This window comes from Vulpes lagopus, chromosome 1, assembly GCF_018345385.1.
Source record: "Vulpes lagopus strain Blue_001 chromosome 1, ASM1834538v1, whole genome shotgun sequence".
In the NCBI taxonomy this organism is placed as follows: Eukaryota; Metazoa; Chordata; class Mammalia; order Carnivora; family Canidae; genus Vulpes; species Vulpes lagopus.
Genome location: NC_054824.1, coordinates 57,476,859 through 57,489,225, shown reverse-complemented (window position 1 = coordinate 57,489,225; position 12,367 = coordinate 57,476,859). Strand labels below are relative to the sequence as shown.

The 12,367-nt window shown below is 34.0% G+C and overlaps 1 protein-coding gene across 1 annotated transcript in view; it reads left to right on the top strand.

Annotated features, from left to right (window-relative positions):
• LOC121488001 (CD2 associated protein) overlaps positions 1–12,367 on the top strand; it is a 140,121-nt gene that overhangs the window by 110,048 nt on the left and 17,706 nt on the right. Inside the window, exons 12-13 of the mRNA XM_041750193.1 lie at positions 6,512–6,677; positions 7,091–7,233. Coding sequence (XP_041606127.1) covers positions 6,512–6,677; positions 7,091–7,233 — 309 coding nt within the window. The remainder of the gene's footprint in view (positions 1–6,511; positions 6,678–7,090; positions 7,234–12,367) is intronic.

Here is a 12,367-nt window from a genome sequence, read left to right as displayed (position 1 = left end):
GAAAGGTTTAATGTACATGTAATTAAAGATCCAGATTGGGAGGACCAGAATAGGGACTAGAAACCTTAATTGAAGAAAAAATGGTTTCTAGTCTTCCAAAACTGATGGAAAGCAAAAAGCCATAGAATCAAGAAATAATATGGAGCCCAGCTTGGAAATATGCAAAGAAAACTACTCCATACACTCATTATAGTCATGCTACTATAAATGAAAAATAAGATAATACTGAAAGCAGCCAGAGAATAAGACACATTAACAGTTGCTTCTCAGTGGAAAAAAAAATTGAAGCCAGAAGACAATGGAATGATGTTACCAAAGTGTTGAAGGAAATAACTGCTGACCTAGAAATATAATGCCAGTGAAAATATCTTCGGAAAAAAAAAGATGAAATAAAGACAATGTTAGGCCAGTCAAATCTGAGAGAATTTATCACTTGTATGTTAGGACTCTAGGCAGTTTTAAAGAGTGGTGTTATTCAGGCAGAATGGAAATGATCCCAAATGTCAACTTGGAGATACAGAAAGCAAGAGCAACAGAAGAGCTTAGATAGATAGGTAAATCTAAATATTGACTGTATGAAACATTAAAAATATCTTCTGGGTTTATAGAAATAAAAATACAAGACAGCAAGGTGTAAAGGTAGTAAAAGCTTTAGAGCAGTAGAGAAATTTATGTGACTTAAAGGATATGTGCTGTAATCTAGGCAATTACAAAAAAAATGTATAGAATAATGTATAAGGTAATAGTAAGGAGAATATGGGGTAACAAAAATATGAAAAGACGAGAAAGAAAGATGAAATGAACAGAGCAAGAAAAAAGTAACAAATACTCAGTAATTACAGAAAATATAAATAGACTACACATTCCATTTAAAAGAAAAATTGTTAGACTTAAAAAAAAAATCCAACCGTTGTCTGCTAACAAGAGACATACCTTGATAAGAATTCAGGAAGGATTCAATTAAAAGGGTGGATAAATATATGCCAGGCAAATGGCAATCAAAAGAAAACTAGCCTAAACTATTGATAGCTGACAAAGTAGACAGAATAGCAAGAAGCAGTAAGAGGGACATTTAATTAAGGCCATGTGATTTATAAAACAAAGTTGCCTTTGCAGTAAAGATGAAGTAAATGCTTTGATACTCATCTAAGAACTAAATCTTAATCTCTACCTCACATGTACATAAATTTGAATCCAGAAATAGTTTGATAGGTACCTACCTTATAACCAAAGATGCACTGTAGAGAAGTGTTAAAGGACATTCTTCAATACAAAAAACATACACCTTACACTGACTTATAATACCTTATGCCTACCTTATAACTTGTACCTATCTTACAGTATGCAAAAAAAGTTCCATGTAGATGATGGCCACAGGTTTTCTGCAAGATACCATAAGCCAATATCTCCATGTCTTCGGAGTAGGAAACTGTTTAACAGGATATATAAGATATTAACTGTAAGACAAAAGATTGATTTTTTTGGACTATGTTAAAATTCCCAACGTCTTTTACAAAGACACCATGTGGAAGATGAAAAGTTCTGCCACACAGTAAGAAATGATTTTTTACAACATGGATAAATGACAAAGTACTTATATTTAAAACATATAATGAATTTCTGCAGATTAGTAAGAAAAAGACAGCTTGATAAAATGCAGTTAAGCATCTTGAATAGAAACTTCATCAGAGTATGAAGTTACCCAATTTCATTACTCATCAAGGAAATACAAGTAAAAGCAAAGGTAAGATTCTCACCAAAATGGGTGAAATTTTGAAAAGAAAATTAACAATACCAAATGTTTGTGAAAATTCAGATGAACAGAACTCCCATACTGTTGGTGAGAATGCAGATTGTTGTATCTAATCTGAAGAATTTAAGGTGAATATATTCATACTCTGTTACCCAGCCTTGGCACTTCTCACCATATATCCAGCAGAAATGTGCTGTGTGTGTGCACCAAAGATTCAAATGGGAAAAGTTTATCATAGCATGATTTATATTGGCTCTTATTTGGAAACAACACAAATGTCCATTCACAGTTCAATGAGTAAATAAATTTAGGTATATTCACATACCAAGATACTATATAGCAACATGAATTTTACGATTTTACTGATGTAAACTTTAAATCTGCGTAAGTGATCTTGAGTGCTAGAAGATACTTTTGGGGCAGCCCCGGTGGCACAGCGGTTTGGGGCCGCCTGCAGCCTGGGGTGTGATCCTGGAGACCCGGGATCGAGTCCCACGTCGGGCTCCCTGCATGGAGCCTGCTTCTCCCTCTGCCTGTGTCTCTGCCTCTCTCTCTGTGTCTATGAATAAATAAAATCTTATAAAAAAAAAAAAAAAAGATACTTTTGGGTAGGAGCAGTTGTGTAGTAATTGGGAAGAGACATGATGGGAACTTAAAGTAGCTAATGTTCAGTACTTGGCCTGAATGGTAGTTATTCATGTGTGTTTGTGTGATGATAATTTCTGGAGCTTTGTACTTAGAGTTCTGAAAGTATGTTATACTCAATTTAAGTTGCTTCAGCAAGATAATTATGGGTAGAATTTTTTTTGTCCTTACATTTTCTAAAAATGTTAAAGTAGACTCAGTTAAGAATACATTTGCGGGCTGAGTTGATTAAGCATCCGACTCTTGATTTTTGCTCAGAACATGATCCTAGAGTCATGAGGTTGGGCCCTGTGTTGGGCCTCGTGCTGGATGTGGAGCCTGCTTAAGTTCTCTCTCTTCCTTTGTGTCCATTCCTTACACTGCACATGCAGAAGTGGTCACTCTCAAAAAAAAAAAAAAGTCATTTGTTATTTTTTGGATAGTACTGTGTTTTTCTCTTAACACATCTCTGAGTAACCATTGATAAAGAATGGATTTGATTTTTCAGTCTGAACTTAGGCACTTGTAATCCACTCATGCCTTGGGGCCAGTATGATTATCTTGTTTTTCTATTTTTAAAAAAATAATTTTAGTTGACAGTGTTCTATCAGTTTCGAGTGTACAGTGTAGTGATTTAACAAGTTCATACATTATGCTGTGATCACCACATACATAGCTACCATCTGTTTCCATACTTCACGATTACCATATCATTGACTGTCTTCCTAATGCTGTGTTTTTTATTTCTGTGACTTACTCTACCCATTCTATAACTGGAAGCCTTGTATCTCCCTATCACCTTCTTTTGTTTTGCTCAACGCCCTACATCCCTCCCCTCTTTGCAACCATCAGTTCTCTGTATTTATAGGTTTGATTCTCCTTTTTATTTATTCATTTATTATTGTTTTAAATTCCACTTACGAGTGAAATTGGATGGTATTTGTCTTCTCAGTCTGACTTATTTCAGTTAGCATAATACTCTCTTGGTCCATGCATGTTATCGCAAATGGCACGATCGTATCCATTTTTGTAGTTGTATGATATTCCTGTGTGTATGTGTGTCTGTGTGTGTGTATATACACCCCTCAATCTTCCATATCCATTTGTCTATTGATGGACACTGAGATTGTTGGTTCCATATTTTGGCTATTGTAAATAATACTGTAATAGACATAGGTGTGCATATATCTTTTTTTTTTTTTTTAAGATTTTATTTATTTATTCATGAGAGACACACAGAGAGAGAGAGGCAGAGACACAGGCAGAGAGAGAAGCAGGCTCCATGCAGGAGCCCGATGTGGGACTTGATCCTGGGACTTCAGGACCACACCCTGGGCCAAAGGCAGGTACTAAACCGCTGAGCCATCCAGGGATTCCCTGCATATATCTTTTAGAACTAATTATTGTTAAACATTAATTAATGTTTTTGTTTTCTTTGGATAAATACCTAGTAGTGGAATTATTAGATCATTTGGTCTTTTCCATTTTTAATTTTTTGAGAATTGTTTTCCTGTTCTTATTCATGAAGTGGGGAACTAATCCTCATCTGCATTAACAAATGGATGAACTTAGTACATACAGCATTAGTAATGTATTTTTATATTCTGTAATAAATAAGATGGGGCATATTTCAGTTATTTTGCTATATTTTGTTAGCTGCCGTATATTTTAGCTGCTTTCAGTAAAAAAAATTTTTCCATACACGTGTTAATTATTTTCTCTAAAACTATCATAACATCTGTATCTGACATATTTCCTCCTTTGGGCATTTGGAAAACTAAAATACTTTTTTTTTCTTTAATCTAAGTTTCCTCTTGGTTTTGATGAATTTCTAGCTAACCTAAAATTCTCCTATGTGCAATTGGATATCCGCATTAAAAAGAATGAAGTTGAACCCTAACCTCATACCATGTACAAAATTTTACTGAAAATAGATCATTCACCTAAATTTAAGAGGTATAAAACTAAAACTATTAGAAGAAAACATAGGGCTAAATCTTCATGGCCTTGGGTTTGGCAGTGAATTCTTAGATTTGACACCAAAAGCTCAGACAACAAAATAAAAAAAAATTATTAAATTGTAATTCTTAAAAAAAATAAAATAAAATAAATTCTAATTCTTTAAAATTTAAAACTTGTGTACACCAAAGGTAGACATTACAAAGAAAGTAAAAAGATATACCACAGAAATGAGGAGTAACTGAACAATGGGAACCAGACTTTTGGGGTGATAAAAGAGTTTTGGAACTTGATAGAGTAGTGGTTGCAGGGTATTGTGAATGTACTAAATGGCTCTGAATTTTTCACTTTAAAATGTTAGGTAAATTTTATCTCAATAAAGGTAAATAAAACCTAGTATCCAAATACATTGCCATCATATATAATAAATCAACATATTATTGTTGATTTAGTCATGGTTGTACCAGGAATGATGAATCTTAGATTTGTCACCTTTGATTTCCATGAATATTTAAATATGTTATTTTATTTTAGAATAAACTAGAGTTGAATTGGTTTCAAGCTGTTACATATCTGTTAAATATGTTCAATTAATCAGTGAACTTCTATTTAACCTTCACTATTTTTCCTGGTATTTTATATAAAAACATCTTTCTTTTTTTAAAAATTTTTTGATTAATTTATTTATTCATGAGAGACACAGAGAGAAAAAGGCAGAGACACAGGCAGAGGGAGAAGCAGGCTCCATGCAGGGAGCCTGATGTGGGACTCAATTCCAGGTCTTTAGGATTATGCCATGGACCGAAGGCAGGTGCTAAACCGCTGAGCCACCCAGGGATCCCCTAAAAACATCTTTCTTAACATTTTCTAGACTTTTACGTTTGATTGAGTGTTATCCTTGATACAGATGGCTCTGTTGGTTTATAGTTAGAATTGGATGGTATAATTATCATGTAATTATATGCTGCATTGTTTCCTTTAAGGCCATATGAAAGTGGATTTTTGTACCAAATGATGACCATGGTTTTAATAGACTAAGCTATATTTTCAAGTGATCCAAGGAAGCTATACATAAATGATAAAACTAAAATAATGGTAATTTGTATTTTCATTATTGTTAGATTAAATCTAACAATTTTGAATGAGGGGTTTACCCATGGCTTGGAATTTTTGTTCAAGATTCCTAATCAGTTTCTGATTGATATGATATCTCATGAAATTATTTGTGGTCCTGTGATAGACATTCTTTACAAAGACCAAGTAAATTTTGAAAGTTATTCAATATTGCACTTAAGAGTTTCTTATTTTTATTTATATGTGTTAGACACATTTTTGCTGACTGTTGTACCATGAATATCTAGTATGTGTGCATCTATGTCAATTAAAAAGTATATATTTCACCCATTACCCCCACCCACTTCTCCTCCAGCAACCACCAAGTTTGTTCTCTGTATTTAAGAGTCACACATATGTGTCAATTTTAATACTTGTTCTTAGTACTGGAAAGATCCAGGGACTAAGTATGTCATTATGTATAGTGCCAAGCCTTTTGGGTGACAAAATTGTTTTTGTTAACATGGCTTAAAATCGTTCCCAGTGTTTATTTCCAGCATATTTTCTTATCTAATTCACAGAATTATTCATAGTGTTAATAAACTGGAAAAAATGAAATTGTGTTAATACATTCCTAGTACAATTGTGAGGATTAGAAGCCTGTAATTTTCTCATCTGTGATTAGTTACGCTAGCCTGTTTTTTCTTAACATTTGATATTTCCTTTGTCATCATGATTATTTAAATAAGTATATTAAATGTCACTAGTTTATTATAATTTAGTCTCTGAAAGTAGTCTGGGTTTAAGTGTAGATGATATTGACCTCTGCATAGAGTAAAATCATATGTGATTTATATTTGAGTAGTATACCACCCCTTAAAGCAAAGGATACTGGGAAGACATAAGAACTGGGCATTATTTGTTGCTCAGAATGTTGTTAGTGGTCCTCCTTCCCATCAAAGCGTTTTTAGATATTTGAGCTTATTAAATTATAACTTAAAAATCGTGTACATATCCACAAATAATGTCTCTATTTCACGTTTCTAGCCTGATGTTAGCTGTAAGAAATAGAAAAACCTAAATAATTTTGATTAATAATTTATTAAATTTTTAAATAATCAGATGAAAAATCAGTACTGGAACAGAAACCTTCTAAACCAGCAGCTCCACAAGTCCCACCTAAGAAGCCTACTCCACCCACCAAAGCCAATAATTTATTGAGATCTCCTGGGACAATATACCCAAAGCGACCTGAAAAACCAGTCCCTCCACCACCTCCTATAGCCAAGTAAGTTTTACCTAGTTTTAATTTAGGTAATTTTAACTTAGGTAACTTGCCTAATTTAGTTTATTGATTACCTTCCTTTGACATAAATGGCTATACTGCTTTTCTAAGTGTTAAAATAATTTTTGAAGTATTTGTTTTTCAGATTTTTTTCTATAGATTCTAATGATTCTCTGTTAAATGTTAACTTCATATTCATACTAGGTGAATACACATTTATTAGGCTGTTTTTTACATTTCTGATTTTATTTTGATTAGTTTTATTGTGGAAGTTTATGTTTATGGGAATAATTTTGTGGAACAGAAAGAAAAACTACTGTGCTATAATATCTTTAGTGTTATTTTAATTCACAATGTTAAAAAATGGTTATTCACATACAAGTGATTTCTACATATGTTTGATTTTCTCATTTCAGGATTAATGGGGAAGTATCTACCATTTCATCAAAATTTGAAACTGAGCCATTATCAAAACCAAAGCTAGATTCTGAACAATTACCACTTAGACCAAAATCAGTAGACCTAGATTCATTTACAGTTAGGAGCTCTAAAGAAACAGGTAAGTTAACATGTAAAAAACTGGTACATTTTTAAAAACTTGCCAATATAGTTTTCAGAAACTATTTAAGAAATTTGTATGCATTTTATGTGTGGATAGGTACAGTGGAAATTAATTGAAATTTGTTTAAAATCTGTGAAGCCAAAATAGAAAAATAAAACTAAAAGAAGATAAATGAACAAAATACCTGATTCACCTAAGGACTGAGAAACGGATGAAAAGATCATCCATTTGTCATATATTCTGTCCCTTTATAATGCAGTGTCCATACTACCTAATTCAGGTAGATATGAGTACATTTTAGTTTTAAAAGTTGAAGGATAAAGAGATAACATAGATTATCAGTGCCAGGACTAATTATATCGAAGATTATTTTTACTTCTCTATTTCCAGATACTTTTGTTTCTGATTCAGGAAAATATGCCTTTTATGCCTCTCTCTCTCTCTCTCTCTCTGTATGTGTATCAGCAAGCTTTATTTTTTTAGTTCCTTAGTTTTAGGACTGATTTTTGAACCCATCAGTCATCTTTGTCTCTTGGTCTTTTTTATACCTCTTAGTTGTAAAATGGAAAACCTGAAATAGAAGTTTTGATAAAGATCTCAATATTAGGGGCGGCCCCGGGGGTGGCTCAGTGGTTTACCGCTGCTGCCTTCTGCCTGGGGCCTGATCCTGGAGACCCGGGATCAAGTCCCATGTTGGGCTCCCTGCATGGAGCCTGCTTTTCCCACTGCCTGTGTCTCTGCCTCTCTCTCTCTCTCTCTTATAAATAAATAAAATCTTAAAAAAAAAATCTCAATATTAGAAGTATAGCACAATCATTACTTTGTGGTAATGGCTATTGTATAGTAGTTTGCATTTGGTTTTAGTTCTTTTACATTTTCAAAGCACTTTCTCATATATATTCTTATTTTATTTTTATGGTTAATTCTAAAAGGCCGGTGCTATCTTGTTTCTAAAGAAATTAAGCTATAGACACATCAAGTATCCACGATCACATAAGGCAGAAGAACTCCTTATATAAAGTGCTCATGACGCTCTTAAAACTTTTAATGTCTTAATATTTTTAGCCTTTCTGTTAACATTTCATATTTACATTCTCACTTAAAGACCAATTATTACACTTAGCTTTTTTTGTTACTTTATTGTAAGACATGCTACTTACTTACTACCTTTTGAAAATTGCCAGGTGATTTTATTATTTTTCTGAATTGTTTTTTTCCAATACAAAAACCCCGACCTATGCATGGTCTCCTTCAGTTTTTTAATTTGAATGTTTTATAGATTCTTCATTATATATTTGGATCCTGCTTGCTCTGGTTGAAATCATATTCATTTATAATTTCTGGAAAGTGAGATGTTGATTTTATTTTAGAGACATTCATGCAAATTAATTTAGTGTGTTTTACCTGGTGAAAATTGTTACTTACTGTTAGTGAAATAAAAACAACAAAAAAAGTTCTTTATAAAAGGTATTTTAAAAATATCCTTTATGTTTTATTAACGTAAGTGGTAAAAATTATAGCTCTGTCAATTCTTATTATTATCTCTTTGATTTAAAATATGGTTAGAAATAGTAATTGTATTACTCAAAAGTTAATAATCAAGGCAAAAAGATTAAGTACACACTTTTAAATTTGGAAGCAAGAAATCCATTTATATTATCTTCTGAATTTCTATAGTTCTGCAGTCTTCATCACAGAAACCTTAGATTTTGATGAGTCTCTTTGGGAAACTGAAGGAGTAATATTTAGTGAGAGCCTATATATTTTCTGTATTTTTCTGTTGCTTTGTATCAATTTTGACCATTTGCTTTATTTGGTTGTGTCTAGGTTGTGGAAATTATTAAAAAATTAAGTTAATTAAGATAAATTTTCTTTTTAAAAAGCTCTTCTATATATAGTAACCAGCAAGCTTTGCTTCCTTTCTTAAATTTCTAGTAGAAATAACACAGGTAATAATATCAAACTATTGTTGGTTTGTAACTTTGGATTTATATATATATATATATATATATATATTTTTTTTTTAACTTTTATCTGTAGCCATTATTTGCTCTTCATTAAAAAACAAAGAGGTGGGGATCCCTGGGTGGCTCAGGGGTTTAGTGCCTGCCTTTGGCCCAGAGCGCGACCCTGGCGTCCCGGGATCAAGTCCCACATCAGGCTCCCAGCATGGAGCCTGCTTCTCCCTCTGCCTGTGTCTCTGTGCCTTCTCTCTCTCTCTCTCTCTCTCTCTCTCTCACTCAACGAATAAATAAATAAATAATCTTTATGACTAAAAAGATGTACATACTTTAACTAAAAAATAACCTTATTGCTAAAAAATGGTAACCATCATCTGAGCTTTTGGCAAGTCATAATCTTCGCTGCTAGAGGGTCTTGCCTTAATGTCCATGGCTGCTAATTAGGGTGGTGGCTGATGAAGGTTGAGGTGCTGTAGCAGTTTCTGAAATAAGATAGCAATGAAGTTTGCCTCATCAATTGACTCCTCCTTTCATGAACAGTTTCTTTGTAGCATGTGATGCTGTTTAATAATGTTTTACCTACAGTAGCACTTTTTTCTGAATTGCAGTCAGTCCTCTCAAACCCTGCCTCTGCTTATCAGTTAAGTTTATATACTCTTCTCTGTTTTTTTTAAAGGTTTATTTATTTATTCATTCATTCATTCATTCATTCATTCATGATAGACATAGAGAGAGGCAGAGACAGGATGAGGGAGAAGCAGGCTCCATTCCGGGATCCCAGAGTGGGACTTGATCCCGGGACTCCAGGATCGCACCCTGGGCCAAAGACAGGCACTAAACCGCTGAGCCACCCAGGGATCCCCTTCTTCTCTATGTTTTATTGTCATTTCAACAGTTTTCATAACATCTTCACTGGGAGTAGTTTCCATCTGAAAAAACAACTTTCTCTGCTCATCTGTGAACGTTTTATCATGAGATTACAGAAATGCAGTCACATCTTCAGTCTCCAATTCCACTTCCAGTTCTCTTGCTGTTTCTACCACATCTGCACTTACTTCCTCCTCTGAAGTCTTGAACCCCTCAAAGTAATCAATGAAGGCTGGAATCAACTTTTTCCAAACTCCTATTTGACCTCTACGATAAATCCCCAATGTTCTTAATAGCATCTAGAATTGTGAATGCTTTCCAGAAGGTTTTTAATTACTTTGTCAAAAGCCATCAGAGGAATCATTATCCATGGTGGCTATAGTCTTATGAAATGTATTTCTTAAATAATAAGACCTGAAAGTCAGAAGAAAGTCATAATTACTCTTTAATCCTTGGACTACAGAATGGATATTATGTATTATATTATGCAGGCATAAAAACATTGATTTTGTACATCTCCATCAGAGCTCTTGGGTAATGATGCATTGTCAGGGAGCAGTAATTCTTTAGAAAGAATCTTCTGAGCACTCTAGGTCTCAAAAGTGGGATTAAAATACTCAGTAAAGCATGTTGTAAACAGATGGGCTGCTGTCCCTTTTTTTTTGTTCCATTTATAGAGCACAGATTTAGCATAATTCTTAAGGGCCCTAGGAATTTCAGAATGGTAAATGAGTGTTGACTTTAGCTTAAAGTCACCAGCTGCATTAGTCCCTAACAAGAGAGCCTGTCCTTTAAAGCTTTGAAGTCAGGAATTGATTTCTCCTCTCTGGCTATGAAAGTCCCAGATGGGACTTCTTCCACTATAAGGCTGTTTCATCTACAATGAAAATCTGTTGTTTAGTGAAGCAACCTTCATTAATTAGCTTCTGGATAGCTTGCTGTAGCATCTACATCAGCACTTGCTACTTCCCTTTGCACTTTTATATCGTGGAGATGGCTTCTTAAATTTCATGAACCAGCTTCTAGCTTCAGACCTTTTTTTTGCAGCTTTCCTCTCAGCCTTCACAGAAAGAGTTAGGGCCTTGCTCTGGATTAAGCTTTGGCCTAAGGAAATAAACGTTGTGCCTGGTTTGATCTTTTATGCAGACTACTGAAACTTTCTCCCTATCAACAATAAGTCTGTTTGCTTTCTATCATCTGTGTGTTCATTGGAGTAACACTTTTAATTTTCTTCACCAACTTTTCCTTTGTGTCCACAATTTGGCTAACTGCTGCAAGAGGCATAGCTTTGGGCCTGCCTCAGTTTTCTGTATGCTTTCCTAAGGTTAATCATTTCAGAGCTTTTGATTGAAAGTGAGATCATGTGTGACTCTTCATTTTACTTCAACATTTAAAAGCCATTGTAGGCTTATGAATTACCCCAATTTCGATGTTATTGTGCCTGAGAGAATAGGAAGGCTCAGAGAGAGGGAGAGAGATAGGAAACAGCTTCTTCATGGAGCAGTCAGAATATACACAACTCTTGGGATGCCTCTGTGGCTCAGTGTTGCGGCTTGGCATGATCCCAGGATCCGGGATCGAGTCCCCAGTCGGGCTCCCTGCAGGGAGCTTGTTTCTCCCTCTGCCTGTGTCTCTGCCTCTCTCTCTCTCTCTCTCTGTCTTATGAATAAATAAATCTTAAAAGAGAAAGAAGAAATATATACAACTCTTAAAATTAAGTTCAACAACAACAAAAAAGATTAAGTTCAACATTCTGCATGGGCACAGTTCATTCCAGTTACCATAGTAACACAAGGGTCACTGATCACCCTAACATTTATAATAGTAATGAAAAAGTTTGAAATACTGCAAGAATTTACGAAAATGTGACTCAGAGGTACATAATGCTATTGGAAAAATGGCATTGTTAGACTTGATCAGCGCAGGGTTGCCATCCACCTTCAGTTTGTAAAAAATAGTTATCTGCAAAGTGCAATAAAATATGTTTGTAAGTTTTGGAAATTGTGTTTCTATTAGAAACATTTGCTGAGCAAGTGTTAAATCCCATTACTATTTTAAGCACAAGTGGTATGCTAAGACAAAAGGCCTGACTACTGATAGCATTTAGCTCCTATTCTGATCCTCAACTCATGCTATTCCTCATTTCAAGTTTTTATTGAAATGTTTTTAGGATTTGTAATATAAAAATGTTTAAACTCTTTTTTTTTTTTTAAGATATTGATACCTTAAAAACAACACTGTTCTGCAACAGATAACAGCCTCAAATTTGGCATTAGGTTAAAGCATATTTTAATTTATACTTT